We start from the raw sequence: 22,648 nt of genomic DNA on the forward strand, positions 1-22,648 counted from the left end.
AAAACGCGGGAATAATTGACATGCTGCATTTTTGTGGCACCACAAAAACGCAGCTGAAAAAAAACGCTGTGTGCAGACAGCAAAAATGAAAACTCATACACTTTGCTGGGGAAGCAAAGTCATGCAGTTTTCTGAGCGAAAACGCACCCGAAAACTGCGCAAAAACGCCGCGAAAAACGCATTGTGTGAACTTACCCTTAGTGTTCCCAAATCTAGTGAGTATATTTTACCTGGTCTTCCAATAAATATATCACTCAAATGGTAGAACCTTTTATTGGCATTCAAGTGTTTAGATAAAATGTCTCTTTATCAAAATCTACAAAAATGGAAATAATATTTATCTAGGGACAATAGGGTTGATAAACACTACATTGTAGTTAGATCGTTGACCTTTTGGTGAATTTACACAGGATAAATGTTGTTCTGATTGAATGTTAATAAATGTTTCTGGGAACTAAAAATATCTTGCGTATAATAATAACTACAATACAAGCTCAGACTTATCATTTTTTACAGATCCCAAATGGAAACAGCACCAGGGTCACATTAACCTACCACCTTTAAACTTTTCCCCTCGGCTACCCAGCCTTTTCCCCTCGCTTGCTTTCTACCAGCTTAGTGCTTTCTTGAGCAAAGCTGCACAGAGTGAATATTTGGAGTGACTTTTACAAGCTCACATTGTTATCTCATGTTGCCTTGCCTTGAATTAAGGTCAGCCCTCAGCCCCCGCCCTGTGCTGGGTTTGTAGAAGCTGTTTCCAGCTATAGTGCTTGTCAGGGACTATTACACATTTAGTGGGCAGGAAGTGGCTGTTCCAATGGGAGGCAGGGGAATTTGAATTCCTTGCCATTCCACCACTGTGAAAGGAGGAAGCAGCGCTCGCAGATGGCTACTGCTTGCTCCCAAGACTTCTTTTTTCATTCTTCCTAGTTCTTGCCTCAGACTTGTAGGGAAATAAAGAATCTTGGAGCTGCAAATTACACAAAAGGAACAGATAGCAATGTGCTCTGCTTCTGGGATACAAAGTTACAGTCTCTAGTCAATGCGGAGGATTTGAGAAGCTGTGATTTTGGGATAGTTCTGATATTGAAGATGACTGATTCCAGCTGTGCTCTTGTCTAGATCTTTCAATGGAGACAATTGGAAAACCTGTACTTCAGAGAAAAGAAGTTCTCGGTGGAAGTTCATGATCCTCGCAGGTAAGAGACTCTTTCTTGTCTTATGTAGCTTTTTGGGGAACACCTAAAATCTGTGATGGCAAAAGATGTGATTGGAAGATGCAGTGATTTTTAGTGTAGAACACTTGTAATTCCTAGTACTCGGTGCCAATAAAGGTTTGTGTTGACATAGTTTGTTATAGGAAACTAAGTGCGTGAGGTCTCCAGCACATAACCTCTGCCCCTGTAGTAAAAGTTACTCAGTAAGCGTTCAGAGCTGGGCTGGATCCACCACCTCCCAGCTTCTAGCACTTCAATTAGTTGTCAGTTAAAACAACTCCGATTTTATGACCTAGATAGTCACAGAATTTATTATACTGCAAAAACTCAGTTTTACTTTTTATTATTGCATAGTACGACGGGATTTTGAGGTGTAACCACATGTATAATCTATTAACGGGTATTTATTTGTTTAGATCTGGTGTTATACTTACAAAGAAAGATAATCTCGTCTTACAGAAATTACATTATACTCTATGCCTAAGTTCACATGAGTATATAAAAAAAGTCCAGGTTTCATCCAGGAAAAAAACCAATGTTTTTATATCTGTATTATCATCAATAAGCAATCCGTTTCTATACATCAGTAGTTATTAAAATTTAGAAGACCAAACACCGATTCCCATGTTAAAGAATTGCAATATATTTGTTTAGAATGCATGGTATAAGGTTCAGATTTTTTCGAAAAAAAAGTCTCATTCAAAATCTGCAAGAAAATAGTCCATGCTGTATTTTATTTATTTTTATTTTTCCCGGGATATTTGGTTTGTGAAAAAAATATTGTTCATCTGAACAGCCCTGTTGAATAACACTGGGCTGTCAAGTATTTTTCATTGGACTGAAAATATGGTCGTATGAACGTAATCAAAGAGTGACACCAGATCACTAGATTTGGCAAGTGGTCAAATATGGTGTGGTGTTTTTTTTGTTTGTTTTAGCCGGCGCCAAATTCATCACCAGACTGCTCACTTAGTTGGGAGGGAGATACTGGCACACCAATCACATAGTGTGCCAGCAATTATACATCTTCATTTCAGAGTATAATTAAAAAGATTTTCTATGAAAACTGAGAACCCAGTTTTGGCAGGAGCATTGGTACCTATCTTTTAGCTCATGTAGACAGGCCAATCCATGCCATAAAACGACCACCAATCTGTTTTACCTATCTTTTGGCTGATTTAGACAGGCCAGTCCATGTCATAAAACGACCACCAATCTGTTTTACCTATCTTTTGGCTGATTTAGACAGGCCAATCCATGCTATAAAACGACCACCAATCTGTTTTACCTATCTTTTGGCTGATTTAGACAGGCCAGTCCATGCCATAAAACGACCGCCAATCTGTTTTACACAAGCCGATTGGCAGTTGTTTACTGTCCTGTTTACACAGGCCTACAAAACAGTGATGGGGACAGACCAAACGCTAATGGGATTATTCTGTTCCCATGGAGTATCATGTTATCGGCAGCACATATTGTGTTTACGCTTAGAGATGTGCTGGCGATAACAATGATATTTATATATACATAAAACACTTTGAATAAATTGTGTTACTTGTTCAATGACAGACTGTGTAGACAGGCCAGGTTTCATAGAAATGATAATTTGCCGATGGCTTGTCTAAATGGACCATCAGACTCTTATGGATATGTTCACATGCATCAGATTTGTTGGTAAAATAATCTGCAACTGTATGATTCATTTGAAACAGGTTGGCAGAAATACACATATATGTTGCAGAATTAGACTCAGACAATTGTATGCTTTTCGGGGACAAATTTGCCTCATGTGAATATTTGTTGCTATGGATTTGACCATAGAAAATCTGCCGCAAATTAATTTGTGTGACATGCAGAATTTGCCAGGGTGAAATCTGCATCAAGTCTAAGGGGTACTTTGCACGCTGTGACATCGCTAGCCGATTGTAGCGATGCCGACCATGATAGTCCCCGCCCCCGTCGCAGATGCGATCTCTTGTGATAGCTGCCGTAGCGATAATGTTCGCTACAGTAGCTTCAAACGCACTTACCTGCCCTGCGACGTCGCTCTGGCCGGCGACCTGCCTCCTTCCTAAGGGGGCGGGTCGTGCGGCGTCACAGCGACGTCACACGGCAGGCCGCCAATAGAAGCGGAGGGGCGGAGATGAGCGGGACGTAAACATCCCGCCCACCTCCTTCCTTCCTCATTGCAGGCGGGACGCAGGTAAGGAGATATTCCTCGCTCCTGCGGCTTCATACACAGTGATGTGTGCTGCCGCAGGAACAAGGAACATCGTACCTGTCGCTGCAGCGAAATTATGGAAATGACCGACCCTACACAGATCACCGATTTTCGACGCTTTTGTGATCGTTTATCGGTACTTCTAGGCTTTACACGTTGCAACATCGTTACCGGCGCCGGATGTGCGTCACTTTCGATTTGACCCCGATGAGATCGCAGTAGCGATGTCGCAACGTGCAAAGTACCCCTAAGCCTAATCTGCATCAAAATTTGCATGTAAAATATGTGAGATTTGTTGTAGCCAAGTCTGTTACATTAATATCTAAGTTTAAGGCTTCATTCACACTGTGTTGAGTTGGGTTTTCGCTCTACATATAGAGAAGTTGCACAATACAGAGCATTATGTTATGGCATTGACATCACCTGGTTGTAGGCACTTTCTCACAGATTATTCAGTATATAGATCATGTTTCAATGGATGCTGATTTAAGTTCTTATTCAATTGTATATGAAATTCAGTCAGCGAATGGACCATAATGTACAGACTTTATGTGGGTCTCTGAACCCAAACTCCCAGATATTTATTGCAATTACACATATTTATTTCCTTTTGAGTGTATTGGAAGAACACCCAACAAAATGCAAATTGGACATATTACACAAAACCTCAACAATTAGCTGGTCAAAATTGTTAGCACCAAAATTGTGGGAAAACAACTTTGTTTCAAGCATGTGATGCACATTTAAACTCATCTGTGGCAATTATTACCAGGTGTGGGCAATATGAAAATCACATCTGAAACCAGGTTAAAAGGCGAGAAGTTGACTTAATCTTTGCATTGTTTGTCTGTGTCTGCCATAAAAACCATGGAGAACAGAAAGAGGAGAAGAGAACTTTCTAAGGTCTTGAAAACCCAAACTGTTGAAAAATATCAACAATCTCAAGGTTACAAGTCCATCTTAAGAAATCTTGATGTTCCTTTGGCCACTATGTGCAACATAATGAAGAAGTTTACAACCCATAGTACTGTAGCTAATCTCCCTCGACATGGACGGAGAGAAAAATTGAAGAAAGGTTACAATGTAGTATAGTGGTGGATAAGCCACCCCAATCAAGATCCAAAGAAATTCAAGATGACCTGCAGGCTCAGGGTACATCAGTGTCAAAGTGAACATTCTGTCGACATTTGAGTGAAAAGAAACGCTATGGAAGGAGACCGAAGAGGACCCCACTGCTGACACAGAGATATAGAAAGCTAGACTGTAGTTTGCCAAAATATATCTGAGTAAGCCAAAATTCCTTCTGGAAAAGCATCTTGTGGATAGATGAGACCAAGATAGAGCTTTTTGGTAAGGCACATCATTCTACTGTTTAGCAAATATGGAATGAGGCCTACAAAGATAAAAAATAAGTACTACCAGTTACATATGGTGGAGGTTCAAAGATGTATTGGGGTTGTTTTGCTGCCTCTGCCACTATGGGCCTTGACTGTGTACAAGGCATAATGAAATATGAATATTACCAAAGGATTTTGGGTCACAATGTAGTGCCCAGTGTCGGAAAGCTGGGTTGTGTCCTACTTCATGGGTCTTCCACCAGGATAATAACCCCAAACATACTTCAATAAGCATCCAGAAATGGATGGAAACAAAGCGCTGGAGAGTTCTGAAGTGACCAGCAATGAGTCCGGATATAAATCCCATTGAACACCCGTGGAGAGATCTTAAAATTGCTGTTGGGAGAAGGTGCCTTCATATATAAGAGACCTGGAGCAGTTTGCAAAAGAAGAGTCCAGAATTCCAGGTGAGAGATGTAAGAAGCTTTTTGATGGTTATAGTACACAATTACATTTTTTTATTTATACCAAAGGGTATGCAAGCAAATATTAAGTTGAGGGTGCAAACAATATTGATCAGCCCAATTTGGGGGTTTTATTTGAAATTCTGTCCAATTTTTGCCCCTTTTTTGTGGTGTTCCAACACACAAAGGAATTAAACGTGTGTGACAAAATGTGTAATTACATTAATTTTTTGGAAGACATACTTCATTTTTTTAGAGCAATTTCAAGGGTGCTAAGACTTTCAGCCATGACTGTATATGCCTATGGGGCTGTAGAGTTTGGGTAGGGAGTGCTTTGGACAGTCCGTGCATTGTGTTGCTTGCTCACTCACAGACGTCTGCATAAGCCCTTATACAGTGATTTTCCTATAACGGCATTGATTTTAGGAAGAAATACTGTATTTTTACTAACAAGAATATATTGCACAAAGTGTTAGAACGATTATGATTGTAACTGGTCTGTAATAGGCCTAAAATGATGCTTGGGACCTAGCATCGTTATAAGTCACCCACTTGCTCCGCACTATGTGTAGTTCATCAATAATTCAGAACTGGAGAGAATAATTAAGATAAAATATTAGCTTTAATTGATGTAGGAAGCAGGTCACAATAAATATTAGTAGGGTGGGGACTGTCCCGAAGCTCTGTCATCACTCCACTTTGCAAATGATAATAACCCAGGTTTACATCGACAATAGCTGAAAGTTGTATTCGGCTTAGTTATAGATCTTGTGTATGCAAAGTCACGTCAAGCTCAGCATATTCTTTATATAACTGTCTGGTGTTTGATTTCTGTAGACAAATTCTGCACCTGGCTGTATTTCCCCCTGGGGCTGGCGCCTTTACAGAATCAGTGCTGTTTCCTTTTTTTTTTGCCAATTTTATTTTAAATCCTGTCATATATACACACCATCCAAACTAACCGGTTCCACCTACAAAAGGTTAGACACCCAATAGTGAGCCTTGTCTGTCATTATTACACATAATGGTGTATGTCAGTTACAAGCCTAATGGGTGTAATACGGCAGTAATAACCCAACTTCTCATGAAAGGAGCATTTCTATACTTGCTCCATGTGTATTGTGAAAGGTGTGATACAAGTTGTAGTTGTTCGGTAGCTGTAAGTGCAATAATTGCCTACACCTAATGCGTTTTCTTACGGGTCACATACATATTAGACAAAAGTTGGCTGAACCAACCGATATTGATGAGTCTGGCCCACACTCCAAATGGCCTACTGATCATGGGTGAAAATGTTCATCTTCCGCACGATTTGGGACTGCCAATGGTTTTGTTCTCCTTGAGAAAAGCCTCTGGCATAATGTCTGTTGGCGACTTTCTCATAGAAAACAAGCTGAGATGACTGTCGGTGAAACGATCAACCAAAGCATCATTCGACCAACAACCATCTAATAATGTGTATGCCCAACTTTATTCCGAGTAATGGTTATTGTCTTACATTTATGATCCAGTACATTCTCCTAGAGCCATGTAGAATTTTTTGTCTGCTGGGTATTCCATGGGAAGATATTAATCTCTTGTGCTATCAATGAATAGTGTCTAATTTTAGTGCTAAGGGCAAATTTTGAGCTTTTTCAGACAGCTAATAGGCAGAGCATACTGTATGTCATGTGCTTTGCCAGCCTTGATGGGCACTGAGTGCTCTAGTGTATGCCACCACGATTACATTATACAGAATATTAAATGCTCAGTAGATATGATAACTTTCATTAGTAATTGTACTTGTATGCACAAAGTCATAAGTGTAGGTGAATATACAATTACTTTTGAACTACAATATGACTTTTTCCTGTGTTTTATTGGGCTTGATGCTGCCAGTTTCTTCTTAGATGACCAGGGGTTAATGGGAACCAGTGACCAGTTTGATTATGGGCCTGCCCGGATGTAAGCTGTTTCTGTTCAGCTCCGTTGTAAACTGATTTATACTTCCTGCTCTCCTGTCTTTCTGATGTGTCTAAGGGAAATCACAGCTCATTTCTCTATGTGCAGGGCATCTGTTACCAGGAGGACATTTGGACATGGCGGGATTGCTGTGCACACGTGGTATGCATGTGCTGCTCTCATAAAGTCGATTTGGGCTATGGCCATTAGCCAACACCAATTCTATCTGGATAGGAAACAAAGCAAGGTAAGCGACTCATTCCGCGGTTTATTGCGGAGCTGATTAGGTTTCCTGTCTAGGAGCCATGATATCATGAGACAATAACATGAGGATCACAAGGTCACATATATATCAATCTTTCAAGTGACATCTTGGAGATTCTAGAATCCATTAACATTCAGTCAATATCCTTCCGATGGGTATGGTTTTTCCAAATGTTTCCTGTCATATCCTGACCCCATGGGAACATTATTTATGGAACCCTTTGCCCTTCTAAATTCTAGTAGTGTATCTTTTGTATTTTTTTTACCAGTTCTCTACATCAAGGCTGAGCGAGGCTTTTCTATTATATCAGTGTGTGGCATAAAGTTAATGGAAATGACTGTTATTGAAGCCAAGCGTAGTTGTCAATCAGTGACTATACCACTAGCACACGTATGTAGGAAGTCGCATACATTCGCTAAGAAGAAATACCAATGCTAGGAGCTATGGCTGACATTCAATCACAGAACTATTCCAGTTATGTCAAGCTGCCACTATGTGTTCTTGACTGGAAATGTCAAATACTTCACTTTTACAGGAACTGCAATGTAGAGCACTTCAAAAAAATGAAATCTAGAAATGAACGCCGGTGCAATACTGAATGATCACTTTATATTTTATTCTCTAACATCTGGTAGACATGTTTCATACTTCCATCCACACACACAGACATTTTCAAGGTAATCTGATAGGATGTCTGTTTTAATCAATTGGTATTGTGCCAATGACTTGGGCATCCAAGGCATATTAAAGTGTTATACCCAACTTGGCACTTAACACCGTAGGACAGCGCTTCACAATCTCCGGCAATTCCATAGGCAATGAATGGATCAGTGGCATGCCTGTGCACCTATCACTCCATTCGAGCTGAGTATTTCAAAGCCCCATTCTAGGATTGATCCCATTGGTTGGACCCCCAGCGATAAGCAAGTTATCACTTTTTCAGTTAATGTTGCTTTCTTTGAAGAGAATCTAACCAAAGATCTGATGTGATGCTCAAGACTCATGATAAAGTAGGATTTGGAAACAAGACAGTGTAGCCTTTTAAAGGGAATCTGTCACCCCCCAACAGCACTGTTTACCTGAATATATAGTGGTAATCTGAAGCTAAATATCATTTAAACCACAACTGACTGCCTTACTGGAACAGCAGCTACAGGGAAGAAACTAAGTTATATTCTACCACTTCCAGTCATCCATGTGGTGCAGGGAGATATTACAGTCACTACTCACTATACTATAATCACTCCCCCTATGCTTTGATTGACATCCAGCTCTGTACACATACGCTGCCGAGCTGACTGTCATTGAATATGCCGGGGAGAGATTACAGTGCCCTCACTGAGCGAGCAGTGACTGTAACTGCACCGTACTGATGACTGGAAATAAGTGGCTTCAGAGAGAATATAACTTGATATTCGCCCTGAAGCCACTGCTCCAGAAAATAAATTTTGAATGCTATTTACCCCTATATCCAAATCCCAATTTATCATCATTAGTCACGAGGATAACCAACAGATCTGTATAAAGGGTATCTCTTGAGTGTGTTCTTATGTAGTGCTATGTAAGTAGCAGGGAAGGAAAAAATCTTTATTGCAGGTAAAACACGTGAGAAATGTATACAATCCAGTAATTCAGTAAATGCTATGTCTTGTGCTGTGATTTGGATAAATTCTGGGCCGACCAGATTCATCAGTTCCAGAAATCATAGGAAATATTGGCCGTAGTGAATTATGTGATCTGTATAAATACCAGAGAATTTGAGACTGGTTTTTTTGACTAAGAATGACTTCAAAGTTTTCAGAGCTGCTTGCAGGCATTTCTTTGAAAAGAGGGTATGGGGAGTGATGAAATGTCAAAAATGTGACTAGTTCATCCTTGAGCAATCAATCACACTGATAGCATGTGGGTGTAAAGCAAATGTCAGAGCTACGTGAGCGGGGAGACTTCCATCTACTGTGCTTCCTCATTTTTCATCGAGTCATCTCATAAAATCAGCTGCCTGTAAGTCATCGCTACTCCCAGGATTCTACGCACATCCATCCGTACAGAACGCCATGAACCCTCTGTGTACACTGGTCTCTTTGTATTTTGTCTATATACACTCACAATACAATAGGGCTGCAGTAGCTCCTCTGCTCAGGGATGAAAATGAAAAAAAACTACAGACAAGTTAAAAAATATTAGAAAAATGTGGTTAATTATGCAGACTGCGAAATATCTGCGTGTCTCCTGGTTGTTTTTTTTCTTTCTATGCTGTCAGCAGTGTTAATCCAACGTTGACCTCTGTGAAATCTAAATCACAAAGGTTTCTAGTAAGTAACAGCTGTGGTTTCTCTGGGTCTGTCCGGCCTTGTGTTGTATGCAGGTCCTCAGCAAAGGTCAGGGAAGAAGCAGTAAGGCTTGATGGGTCTTCATCCAGATCTATCTCTATGTCTTAATGCATAAATGACTTTCGCTTAAATAAATGTACACACGGAACATCAAACAATAAATGCTTTTTGCTTAGAGCCTATTTCAGAATCCTTTATTCTCATAAGGGTGTACATACCTTGAAGAATCCATGTGCTTAGAGTTAGGCTACTTTCACACATCAGTTTTCTGTATTCAGGCACAGTCCTTTTTTTTGTCGTATCCAACGTTTCCGTTTTTGTTGTGCAAACCGGAGCCAACCGGACCCACCGGATCCGTTTTTTAACGGATCCGTTTAGAACGGATCCGTTAAAAAACGGATCCGGTGGGTCCGGTTTGCATCCGTTTTGCATCCGTTATGTCCGTTTTTTAACGGATCCGTTTTTTTAACACTAAACAAACAATTAACGAGTTCCGTACTCTGATTGGCTATTGGGAACATATAGTATATATACAGTATTTTGAAGCATATATTACAGAATGAAGACAGAGGCAAGCAGAAACCATGGATGCTATTCTTGCAAATTACACAAAGATCGCTGCAGATTTTATATTTGAGGCAAATCGCTTGGCTATCATCGTCAGAGAAAAGGAGCGACAGCGACTGAGGCGTCAGCGACATCGACGCTTTTGGATCCATCCCCTGACTGCCCAGAGACTGACACGTGGGGTGTTTTCAACCCTATACCTGGAGCTCCGTGGAAACCATGAAAAATTCACAAGCTATGTCCGGATGGCAGTGAATAATTTTGACGTCCTCCTTGGCCTTGTTGCGGACAACATCCGTAAAACGGACACCTACAGCCGGTTCTCTATAGCACCCGAGGAGCGTTTGCTGGTTACGCTTAGGTAAGTTTTTTTTTTTTTAAATTGTATCCTCCTGTAAATTGACTTTTAACTGTAATGTGTTTGCTATTATTTTTTTATAATTATTGTCTTTCCTTTACAGATTCCTTGCAACTGGAGAGTCGCTTTCATCCCTCCACTACCAGTTTCGACTAGGAATTTCCACCATCTCGGGAATCATTAGAGACACTTGCCAAGCCTTGTGGGATTGCCTCCATGAGGATTTCATCCCCCAGCCCACCAGGGAAAGATGGCTTGCAATTGCTGAACAATACTATAACATTTGTCAGTTTCCAAATTGCCTTGGCTCAGTGGACGGCAAACATATCAGAATTGTGAAACCTGCTGCTTCGGGGTCAGAATACTACAATTATAAAAAGTATTTTTCAATTGTCCTAATGGCAATAACGGATGCGGAATACAAATTCATCTCAGTGGACATTGGCGCATATGGGAGATCCAATGACTCTCAGGTCTTTAAAATGTCCCCAATGGGGCGGCGAATCTATGGGAATACTTTTGATTTCCCTCCTGCAAGACCTCTTCCTGGCACATGTGAGCCCCCAATGCCCTTTGTTTTTGTGGCCGACGAAGCCTTTCAACTATCCCAACATCTATTGAAGCCATATGCAAGCCGTGGATTGACGCAAACACAAAAAATATATAATTACAGATTATCCAGAGCCAGAAGAATGGTGGAATGCTCCTTTGGGATACTAACCAGCAAATGGCGAGTCTTGTTAACAGCCATTAATTTAAACATTGAAACTGTTGATGAAATAGTGAAAGCATGTGTGGTACTGCACAATTTTGTTTTAACAAAGGAACCTTTGTCGTTGGATGACCAGAGTTTGGAATCCACCTCTTTGTCAGACTACACCAGTCCTGGATTTAGGAGTAGTGTTGCCTGTTCAACAATCCGTGACATATATGCTAACTATTTTGTGTCCCCAGAAGGTAGAGTTGATTGGCAAGATCAAATGGTGTAAGATTTTTCGTCAGTTTTATAACAAATAAAAATAATTATAAATAAATTAAATAATATCTTGTTAACCTTGTTAATTTTAATCTTTCACTCGCTTTAAAAATTTGTAATTTTTACCCCGTCAAATTACAACATGTTATGTTTTTGTATTACCTTATTATTAACTTAACTTGCTAAATAATATTCACACCAAAAAAAACAAGAACAAATAAATACTTTTCAACCAAAAACTTTTATTTTTTATTACATAGATAAATAAATTATAAATTTGTAAATCTTGGGCTTGGGGTGGAGATAGTACTGGAGGGGCTGACAGGTGGGAACACACGCACAGTTGGAGTATTGAGGGTGGAAAGTGGTGTTGGTGGTGGTGGTGGGGAAGTAACAGAAGATGAAGGTGTGGTAGAGAAACCAAGAGGGAAACCAGGAGATGGGATGGGATTTGGTAAGGATTGAGGGGTGGAGTGGAGGGATTGGGAGACAGAAGAGGTGGCGGGTGAATTAGTGGTTTGAGTTGGGGTCATGATGGTTGTGGAAGGCGAGATGTGGTAGTGGGTAGGAAGTGTAGGGGCAGATGTGGTTGGGAGCTGGTACTGGCCCGCAGGCTGGTACTGGGCCGCAGGCTGGTACTGGGCCGCAGGCTGGTACTGGGCATCAGGCTGGTACTGGGCATCAGGCTGGTACTGGGCAGCAGGCTGGTACTGGGCTGCAGGCTGGTACTGGGCAGCAGGCTGGTACTGGGCAGCAGGCTGGTACTGGGCAGCAGGGGGAGTAGGGACAATGGCTGGAGGGGGGGCAGGTGGTCTTGTAGGGGTGGGTGGAGGTGGTTGGGAGTCAACCTGCCCCAGAGCCTGCCGTGTGGCTTGCATTACATGCATCTGCTGGTCAAGAGATAGCTTTTCCATGCGCTCTAGTACGGCTTGAAAAAAACAATGATTGGGAGATTTACTTGCATCTAAATGCAGCCTGTCCAGACGCGTGCATAATTCGTGTGTATTTTTTTCCATATTTGCATTTAGGAAGCTAAAAGATGCACGATTTTGTTCGGATAATAATTGAATGGCGTTCTGGAAGGCTGCATTTAGATGCAAGAACTCTGGCGCATAGCTCTTTTCCTGACCCCTATGACGCTGACGCCCAGAACCCAAAGGTGTTCTACTGAGGGCAGCAGTGTCAGAGGGGTGGGGTAGGGGAAAAGCTATCTCATCACCAGCAGCTTCAGGTAATGAAGTCTCACGGGAAGCTCCAGCGCAGGTGGATGGGACAGATGTAGATGGAAGGGAAGGTTCAGATGGGTGGGGTCTGTGCGTGTGTTCACCAGTGGCGGACTGTTCAGGGATCGCTCCTGTCGGGTTCGATGCAGGCTCCTGAGTGCTGCAGACGGTGCTGTTAAAAAGAGGAAAAACAAAACAATAATTAATTTAATTGCTATACATTGGCCCTGACTAAAAACAAAAAAGCAAAAAAAAACTGACATAAAATATTATACTTTGTACATATTGTGTGGAATATTTACCTTCTGCACACCATAGTTGTCCGGAGGAACGACAACGCTCTAAAGTAACGGTACTTCGATCTGCGTCCTCCGGATCCACTCGGGGCCTGCATCTCTTGATTTAACTCCTTTTTGAAGCGATCCCTGATAGACCGCCACCGCTTCTGAAGTTTGTCACCTGAAAGTGGAAAGCAGAAAGTGGTTAGTATACAACACATTACATCATGCAGCATAACCTACTGAACTGTGAATACTTACGCTGTTTCTTCTGGCCACGAGAATTGAGCTCCCCCCAACCTTCTACCGCTGCGTGGCATACCTCGTCCCAGAGTCGACGGGTTACGATCGAATCAGCGTGGCGGCGGTCAGCCATGTTCCACAGCGGCTCCCTCTCTCTAACTTCATCGATGAGGAGGTCGATATTGATAAATCCGGCCTCCTCACCGTCAGAATCGGGAGCACGCTGGGATGCCTGTTCAAAGAAAGAAAAAAGAAATTAAAAAAAAAAATAGACAAAAATTCACACTGACATGAAAAAAAAAAAAATAAAAAAAAAAACAAAACTTACACTATGACCACCGCCACCTCGACGACGACCCTGGGACGGTCTTGGGGGAGCTCTATCATGAGCCCTAGAAGTTGAAGCCTTTAGTGAAGAAAACAAAAAAAAATTATTTACTTATATGTTTGGTGTGCTGTGGTAAACAATTCCTGTATGAAACTTACACTATGATCGCCCGCTCCGTGTCTTTCTCCACCCCTTCCGTCGTCTTCTGGCAGCATCTCCTGTGATGTTTCGGCCACCTGTGTAAATGTCGTTGATTTAAAAAAATGTTTTTTTTTGTATTTTTTAAAAAAAAAACAAAAAAAAAAAAATACCTCAGTTTGTGAACCGAAGGGCGGGCTACCAGAAGACGACATTTTTTTGATTACAGGCCACGCACAACAGGACCTCAACCTCAGGAACACTCTTGCACTGCCACGGAAGATCAAAGGACCCAGCAACAGGATGCCCAGAAATGAACCGCAACACTGCACCTGCAAAAAAAGAAAAAAAAATGTCTAAGTACATGCACGCAGCTCACAGCAGTGATCTGTGGACAGTACTGTGGACATTACCTCAGGAACACTCTTGCACTGCCACGGAAGATCAAAGGACCCAGCAACAGGATGCCCAGAAATGAACCGCAACACTGCACCTGCAAAAAAAGAAAAAAAAATGTCTAAGTACATGCACGCAGCTCACAGCAGTGATCTGTGGACAGTACTGTGGACATTACCTCAGGAACACTCTTGCACTGCCACGGAAGATCAAAGGACCCAGCAACAGGATGCCCAGAAATGAACCGCAACACTGCACCTGCAAAAAAAGAAAAAAAAATGTCTAAGTACATGCACGCAGCTCACAGCAGTGATCTGTGGACAGTACTGTGGACATTACCTCAGGAACACTCTTGCACTGCCACGGAAGATCAAAGGACCCAGCAACAGGATGCCCAGAAATGAACCGCAACACTGCACCTGCAAAAAAAGAAAAAAAAATGTCTAAGTACATGCACGCAGCTCACAGCAGTGATCTGTGGACAGTACTGTGGACATTACCTCAGGAACACTCTTGCACTGCCACGGAAGATCAAAGGACCCAGCAACAGGATGCCCAGAAATGAACCGCAACACTGCACCTGCAAAAAAAGAAAAAAAAATGTCTAAGTACATGCACGCAGCTCACAGCAGTGATCTGTGGACAGTACTGTGGACATTACCTCAGGAACACTCTTGCACTGCCACGGAAGATCAAAGGACCCAGCAACAGGATGCCCAGAAATGAACCGCAACACTGCACCTGCAAAAAAAGAAAAAAAAATGTCTAAGTACATGCACGCAGCTCACAGCAGTGATCTGTGGACAGTACTGTGGACATTACCTCAGGAACACTCTTGCACTGCCACGGAAGATCAAAGGACCCAGCAACAGGATGCCCAGAAATGAACCGCAACACTGCACCTGCAAAAAAAGAAAAAAAAATGTCTAAGTACATGCACGCAGCTCACAGCAGTGATCTGTGGACAGTACTGTGGACATTACCTCAGGAACACTCTTGCACTGCCACGGAAGATCAAAGGACCCAGCAACAGGATGCCCAGAAATGAACCGCAACACTGCACCTGCAAAAAAAGAAAAAAAAATGTCTAAGTACATGCACGCAGCTCACAGCAGTGATCTGTGGACAGTACTGTGGACATTACCTCAGGAACACTCTTGCACTGCCACGGAAGATCAAAGGACCCAGCAACAGGATGCCCAGAAATGAACCGCAACACTGCACCTGCAAAAAAAGAAAAAAAAATGTCTAAGTACATGCACGCAGCTCACAGCAGTGATCTGTGGACAGTACTGTGGACATTACCTCAGGAACACTCTTGCACTGCCACGGAAGATCAAAGGACCCAGCAACAGGATGCCCAGAAATGAACCGCAACACTGCACCTGCAAAAAAAGAAAAAAAAATGTCTAAGTACATGCACGCAGCTCACAGCAGTGATCTGTGGACAGTACTGTGGACATTACCTCAGGAACACTCTTGCACTGCCACGGAAGATCAAAGGACCCAGCAACAGGATGCCCAGAAATGAACCGCAACACTGCACCTGCAAAAAAAGAAAAAAAAATGTCTAAGTACATGCACGCAGCTCACAGCAGTGATCTGTGGACAGTACTGTGGACATTACCTCAGGAACACTCTTGCACTGCCACGGAAGATCAAAGGACCCAGCAACAGGATGCCCAGAAATGAACCGCAACACTGCACCTGCAAAAAAAGAAAAAAAAATGTCTAAGTACATGCACGCAGCTCACAGCAGTGATCTGTGGACAGTACTGTGGACATTACCTCAGGAACACTCTTGCACTGCCACGGAAGATCAAAGGACCCAGCAACAGGATGCCCAGAAATGAACCGCAACACTGCACCTGCAAAAAAAGAAAAAAAAATGTCTAAGTACATGCACGCAGCTCACAGCAGTGATCTGTGGACAGTACTGTGGACATTACCTCAGGAACACTCTTGCACTGCCACGGAAGATCAAAGGACCCAGCAACAGGATGCCCAGAAATGAACCGCAACACTGCACCTGCAAAAAAAGAAAAAAAAATGTCTAAGTACATGCACGCAGCTCACAGCAGTGATCTGTGGACAGTACTGTGGACATTACCTCAGGAACACTCTTGCACTGCCACGGAAGATCAAAGGACCCAGCAACAGGATGCCCAGAAATGAACCGCAACACTGCACCTGCAAAAAAAGAAAAAAAATGTCTAAGTACATGCACGCAGCTCACAGCAGTGATCTGTGGACAGTACTGTGGACATTACCTCAGGAACACTCTTGCACTGCCACGGAAGATCAAAGGACCCAGCAACAGGATGCCCAGAAATGAACCGCAACACTGCACCTGCAAAAAAAGAAAAAAAAATGTCTAAGTACATGCACGCAGCTCACAGCAGTGATCTGTGGACAGTACTGTGGACATTACCTCAGGAACACTCTTGCACTGCCACGGAAGATCAAAGGACCCAGCAACAGGATGCCCAGAAATGAACCGCAACACTGCACCTGCAAAAAAAGAAAAAAAAATGTCTAAGTACATGCACGCAGCTCACAGCAGTGATCTGTGGACAGTACTGTGGACATTACCTCAGGAACACTCTTGCACTGCCACGGAAGATCAAAGGACCCAGCAACAGGATGCCCAGAAATGAACCGCAACACTGCACCTGCAAAAAAAGAAAAAAAAATGTCTAAGTACATGCACGCAGCTCACAGCAGTGATCTGTGGACAGTACTGTGGACATTACCTCAGGAACACTCTTGCACTGCCACGGAAGATCAAAGGACCCAGCAACAGGATGCCCAGAAATGAACCGCAACACTGCACCTGCAAAAAAAGAAAAAAAAATGTCTAAGTACATGCACGCAGCTCACAGCAGTGATCTGTGGACAGTACTGTGGACATTACCTCAGGAACACTCTTGCACTGCCACGGAAGATCAAAGGACCCAGCAACAGGATGCCCAGAAATGAACCGCAACACTGCACCTGCAAAAAAAGAAAAAAAAATGTCTAAGTACATGCACGCAGCTCACAGCAGTGATCTGTGGACAGTACTGTGGACATTACCTCAGGAACACTCTTGCACTGCCACGGAAGATCAAAGGACCCAGCAACAGGATGCCCAGAAATGAACCGCAACACTGCACCTGCAAAAAAAGAAAAAAAAATGTCTAAGTACATGCACGCAGCTCACAGCAGTGATCTGTGGACAGTACTGTGGACATTACCTCAGGAACACTCTTGCACTGCCACGGAAGATCAAAGGACCCAGCAACAGGATGCCCAGAAATGAACCGCAACACTGCACCTGCAAAAAAAGAAAAAAAATGTCTAAGTACATGCACGCAGCTCACAGCAGTGATCTGTGGACAGTACTGTGGACATACCTCTTCCCTGGAGCACTGGACTGGAGGACAGCAGAAGTTGAAGTCAGGAGCCGGCAGGAAGTGTGTAGAATGTGCTGGATCCTTTTATAAGTTTTGTGATGAGGAAAAAAAAAAATTTGCGCATGCTCTGTTTAACAAACCGGATGCGGTCACCGCATCCGGTTTAAACCGCATTGCGCCGGATCCGGCATGCATAGACACCCATTGTATACAATGCCGTATTGCGCCGGATCCGGCAGAATGCGGTTTTTTTAAGGGGACAAAAAACGTTACATGATACGTTGTATCCGGCCGCCGCATTCAATTATTTTGCCGCATCCGGAAAAAAACGGATGCAACGCAAAGCCATCAGGTACAATCCGGCAACAATGCAAGTCTATGGGGGATAAACGGATGCGGTACCGTATCCGTTTAACCCGTTTTTTTCCGGATTGAACCTGATGGCAAAAAACTGATGTGTGAAAGTAGCCTTACAGTTGTCTCTGCCTTTATAACCATGTCTGCCCGGACACGTTCATAGATTTCTTGCTGCAGGTTATATTGCATGTGCTTTGTCATAAATCCTTTAGAAATTGACAGATTTGTGTAACTGAATGTGGTATCTTGCCCAACAGTCCAAAATACATGCTGCAAGAAGCTTGAGTGAAATTGCCATAGATTTAACAGAGACTGGGACCTTGAAGACTTCGAAACTTGCAAATATGGGAAGTAAAGGGAAAATCATTAGTGGAAGTAGTGGAAGCCTGTTGTCATCAGGTAGGTCACTGATGGGAGTACTTATGTTTGTCTTGTAAGGCTGTCACTGTTGTAACACTGTTCTGCACATCTGTGTTATGACTACTGAACCATACCTGGGTGGCATGTTGACTCAGCTGTTAGCAATGGCGCTTTGTAGCCCTTCATGGGTTAGCTTCTACCAAGGTATCTACAGAAGGTTCTCTGGATTCTGTGTCTCCTGCCGTCAGACTTTTATTATGACCCTACTGTATTGTGTTGCCTTTGTAATTATTATGCATTACTTGTATAGAACCATTATATTCCACAGAGCTTTATCACTGTCCCCATTGGGGCTCACAATCCACACAAACATGACAAGAACATACAAACTCCTTGCAGATGTTGTCTTTAGTAAATTTGAACCCAGGACCCCAGCGCTGCAAAGCCACAGGGCTACCCACTGAGCCAGCATAGTAAATACTTGGATGTGACATTACTTGCCTATATCCCAAAAAAATCATTAACATCCTCATCATGGTACTCTTATAAGTCAGCTGGATCCCATGATCCAAAATATGTAAATATATATATATATATATATATAAAACCAATAAAACTGCCTTATCATCCATTCTCTTCTTTCATGTGACTTTTCAGGGGTCCTAATGGTTTCAAGGGAACCAACCATCAGGATATCCATATATCAAGTAAAGCCAGTGCTATACTGGCACTAGGATGCTGAATGTAAGAAAACTTTTGTTCAAGATTGGAGGTTTTATTTCAGAAATCAGTGCAAGTAAAGTTACAGCAATGAACTGCTATTTGATTGACAGGTGCAACATGGGCAGGAATATGTGGGTCAGGTCTTGCTATCTATTCTCTCACCTGTCTGCTTGCCTGGCCTTCCTCCCCGTTGCCGTCATAAACATTAATTCTGGTGCAGGCAGACAGACAGACAGAGCAGGTATAGATAGCAAGACCCAATCCACATATTCCTTTCCTGTGGCACCTGTCAATCAAATAGCAGTGCACTGCTAGAACGTTACTCGCACATATTTCTGAAATAAAACCTCCCATCTCAGATCAAAAGCTATGCTTACATTCAGCATCCTAGCACCAGTATAGCACTGGTTTTACATTATAAATGGAAATCCTGATGGTTGGTTCCCTTTAAATCATATGCTCGGGGTTGCAGGCATGTTGTTTGTTTTCAGAGTTCATTGCTGCTTTTCTGCCACACTAGACATTTCCACCAATTGTTAGAAGTTTTGTAGTTACGGTTGTAACTACAGAACTTTTTTTTTTATCCTTCTGCCACCACCAGTCTGAAATCTGTGATACAATTGTCTAAATAGGAATTGTATCACAGACACGTCAGACATGATTTGTGCATATGTCTGTCAGCTTTGACCATTTGTGTCTAAACACAGATGTTTCCCTTCCTGCTTTAATCTGGAGTGCAACAGACGTGTGACACATCCAAATTACAGCCAAATGGTCCACTACAAAACAAGTATAGCAAGTACATCACTGATCTGTAACTCAGGTATCATATGTCATTGGGCAGATACTGGGTTGGTGGAACCAGTAGGTGTAACTATTTACATATAAACTATTTAGATTTCCACCCTAACTAGGCGTTCATATAATGCAAACATGATAGTATAAAGCTTCAACTACATGGGGTTCTATTACACTCCCTGACAGAAGTTCTGTCGCTTATCCATGTTATGTAAATAAAAGCTTATAACCTGACTTTAAATTCATCCATTGGTTTTATAAATTACTATTTTGAAAGCTGAAACCCTCCCAAATTTGGTTTAGGTTCTGAAAATAAAGTTGCTGAAATATTGATCATTTAATGAACACAGAAAGGTCAGATTTTGGCAAGACAAAAGTTTTGTCGCTCACAGAAAGTAATGTGAAATTCAAACAAATGGGTAACTTTTAATACAAAGATATGTTGCATAACATTGGTGAATGAACTTGTGGTGCTATTAGAGCCATATTTAATATTTTGTGTGACTTCCATGAGCTTGAAAGACTGTATCCATACGGTTCAACAATGATTCATACAATTTATTGATGAAGTAATCAGGAATAGCAAAGAATGCAGTCTTACATGCCTCTCAGAGTTCATCTAGATTCTTTGGTTTTGTCTTCCAAGCTTCCTCTTTTATCCTACCCCAAACATGCTAAATGATCTTCATGTCTGGTGACTGGGCTGGCCAGTTCTTGAGCACCTTGATCTTCTTTGCCAGGAGGAACTTTGTTGTAGAGATGGATGTATGAGATGGAGCACCATCCTGCTGCAGAATTTGACCCCTTTTATGATTGGGAATGTAAGAGGTAGCTAATACTTCTTGATATTTTAGGCCATTGATATTGCTTTCCACCTTGCAAATGTTTTGCACACCCCCATACTGAATGTAACCCCAGACCGTGATCTTTCCACCACCAAACTTAACTGTTTTCTGGATCCATACAGGCTCCAGTAGGTCTCCTGCAGTATTCGCGGCGGCTGTGGTGTAATTCAACTGAAGATTCATCAGAGAAATCCACCTTCTGCCACTTTTCCAGCATCCATCTGTTTAGCAGGCTGTGGGACTTGGCAAATGCCACACGTTTTTTAATTGCCTTTTGTTTAGTGCTGGCTTCTGGGCACTGATTTGACCATGAAGGCATTTCGATACAGAATCCTACAAACTGTTCTAGTTGACACAGGGACTTGAGGTGACCAGGCCTTTGGTAGAGAGACTGGCTTTGGATTTTCTAACCAACAAACGTTCCTCCTGAGCAGTTGTCATGCGGGGTCTGCCGGACCTGAGCTTGTCAAAAACATCTCCAGTCTCTTCAAATCTTTATTTAATTCTTTGTACTTGACGCTGAGACACATTAAAGGTGCCAGCCACCTCTACAGTGGATCTTGTCTTCAGCCTCTTGATAATCAAGGCTTTGGTCGCAGGGTGGATTTTTGGCATGTTGTCAGAGGTCAAGTTGCAGTTCAACTGAAGGTCTGGAGTGCTGGGTTTCTTTTTATACACACCCACTAATTAACCGATCATTTAGTGAGCACAGGTGAGGATGTAAACTAGGATTGGGTGCATTATATGACAAGGCGACAAAACGTTTGTCTTTCTAAAATCTGACCTGTGTTCATTAAATGATCAATATTTCAGCTTTGCAGCAACTTTATTTTCATAACCTAAACCAAATTTGGGAGGGTTTCAGCTTTCAAAACAGTAATTTATGAAACCAATGGATGAATTTAAAGTCATGTTATAAGCTTTTATTTACATAACATGGACTGTATACATGTTTCCCCATAACAAGAGCCAATGGATGATTTATCATATCTGCACTTGTTACACTTCCGTTTACATGGACAATCCTCTAAATCAGCAATCTGTATGGGAACAAGGGACCATTATTGCAATTATTCATCCCCGTACAGTATGCATGTGATCAGTTCATGCAGTCATATGAAAAAGTTTGGGCACCCCTATTAATGTTAACCTTTTTTCTTTATAACAATTTGGGTTTTTGCAACAGCTATTTCAGTTTCATATATCTAATAAATGATTGACTCAGTAATATTTCTGGATTGAAATGAGGTTTATTGTACTAACAGAAAATGTGGAATCTGCTTTTAAACAAAATTTGACAGGTGCATAAGTATGGGCACCTCAACATAAAAGTGACATTAATATTTTGTTCATCCTCCTTTTGCAAAAATCACAGCCTCTAGTCACTTTCTGTAGCTTTTAATGAGTTCCTGGATCCTGGATGAAGGTATATTTGACCATTCCTGTTTACAAAACAATTCCAGTTCAGTTAAGTTTGATGGTCGCCGAGCATGGACAGCACACTTCAAATCATCCCACAGATGTTCAATGATATTCAGGTCTGAGGACTGGGATGGCCATTCCAGAACATTGTAGTTGTTCCTCTGCATGAATGCCTGAGTAGATTTGGAGCGGTGTTTTGGATCATTGTCTTGCTGAAATATCCATCCCCTGCGTAACTTCAACTTCGTCACTGATTCTTGCACATTATTGTCAAGAATTTGCTGATACTGAGTTGAATCCATGCGACCCTCAACTTTAACAAGATTCCCGGTGCCGGCATTGGCCACACAGCCCCAAAGCATGATGGAACCTCCACCAAATTTTACTGTGGGTAGCAAGTGCTTTTCTTGGAATGCCGTGTTTTTTTGCCTCCATGCATAACTCCTTTTTGTATGGCCAAACAACT

The 22,648-nt window shown here is 42.1% G+C and overlaps 2 protein-coding genes across 9 annotated transcripts in view; one reads left to right on the top strand and one right to left on the bottom strand.

Moving 5' to 3' along the window:
* The window catches only part of FRMD4A (FERM domain containing 4A), a 720,232-nt gene that overhangs the window by 640,666 nt on the left and 56,918 nt on the right, over positions 1–22,648 (top strand). For all 8 annotated transcript variants that reach the window (XM_075345253.1, XM_075345255.1, XM_075345254.1 and 5 more), the window contains 3 exons: positions 1,123–1,199; positions 7,289–7,427; positions 18,292–18,433. In XM_075345253.1, coding sequence (XP_075201368.1) covers positions 1,123–1,199; positions 7,289–7,427; positions 18,292–18,433 — 358 coding nt within the window. The remainder of the gene's footprint in view (positions 1–1,122; positions 1,200–7,288; positions 7,428–18,291; positions 18,434–22,648) is intronic.
* Positions 11,906–13,940, bottom strand: LOC142303675 (uncharacterized). Its single transcript, XM_075345257.1, has 5 exons — positions 13,907–13,940; positions 13,749–13,826; positions 13,439–13,652; positions 13,202–13,358; positions 11,906–13,071 (listed from the first exon to the last, which is right to left on the bottom strand). The coding sequence occupies exons 3-5, from the start codon at positions 13,551–13,553 to the stop codon at positions 11,946–11,948; spliced, it is 1,398 nt and encodes a 465-aa protein (XP_075201372.1). The 5' UTR covers positions 13,554–13,652; positions 13,749–13,826; positions 13,907–13,940; the 3' UTR covers positions 11,906–11,945.

This window comes from Anomaloglossus baeobatrachus, chromosome 4 (assembly GCF_048569485.1).
Source record: "Anomaloglossus baeobatrachus isolate aAnoBae1 chromosome 4, aAnoBae1.hap1, whole genome shotgun sequence".
Lineage (NCBI taxonomy): Eukaryota > Metazoa > Chordata > Amphibia > Anura > Aromobatidae > Anomaloglossus > Anomaloglossus baeobatrachus.

Excerpts from the sequence above, each read along its gene's own strand:
- LOC142303675 (XM_075345257.1), bottom strand. The coding sequence starts at position 13,553 with ATGGCTGACCGCCGCCACGCTGATTCGATCGTAACCCGTCGACTCTGG. Across the intron at positions 13,359-13,438 it reads TCGTGGCCAGAAGAAACAGC|GTGACAAACTTCAGAAGCGG; the intron begins GTAAGTATTCAC and ends TTCCACTTTCAG. Across the intron at positions 13,072-13,201 it reads ACAACTATGGTGTGCAGAAG|CACCGTCTGCAGCACTCAGG; the intron begins GTAAATATTCCA and ends TCTTTTTAACAG.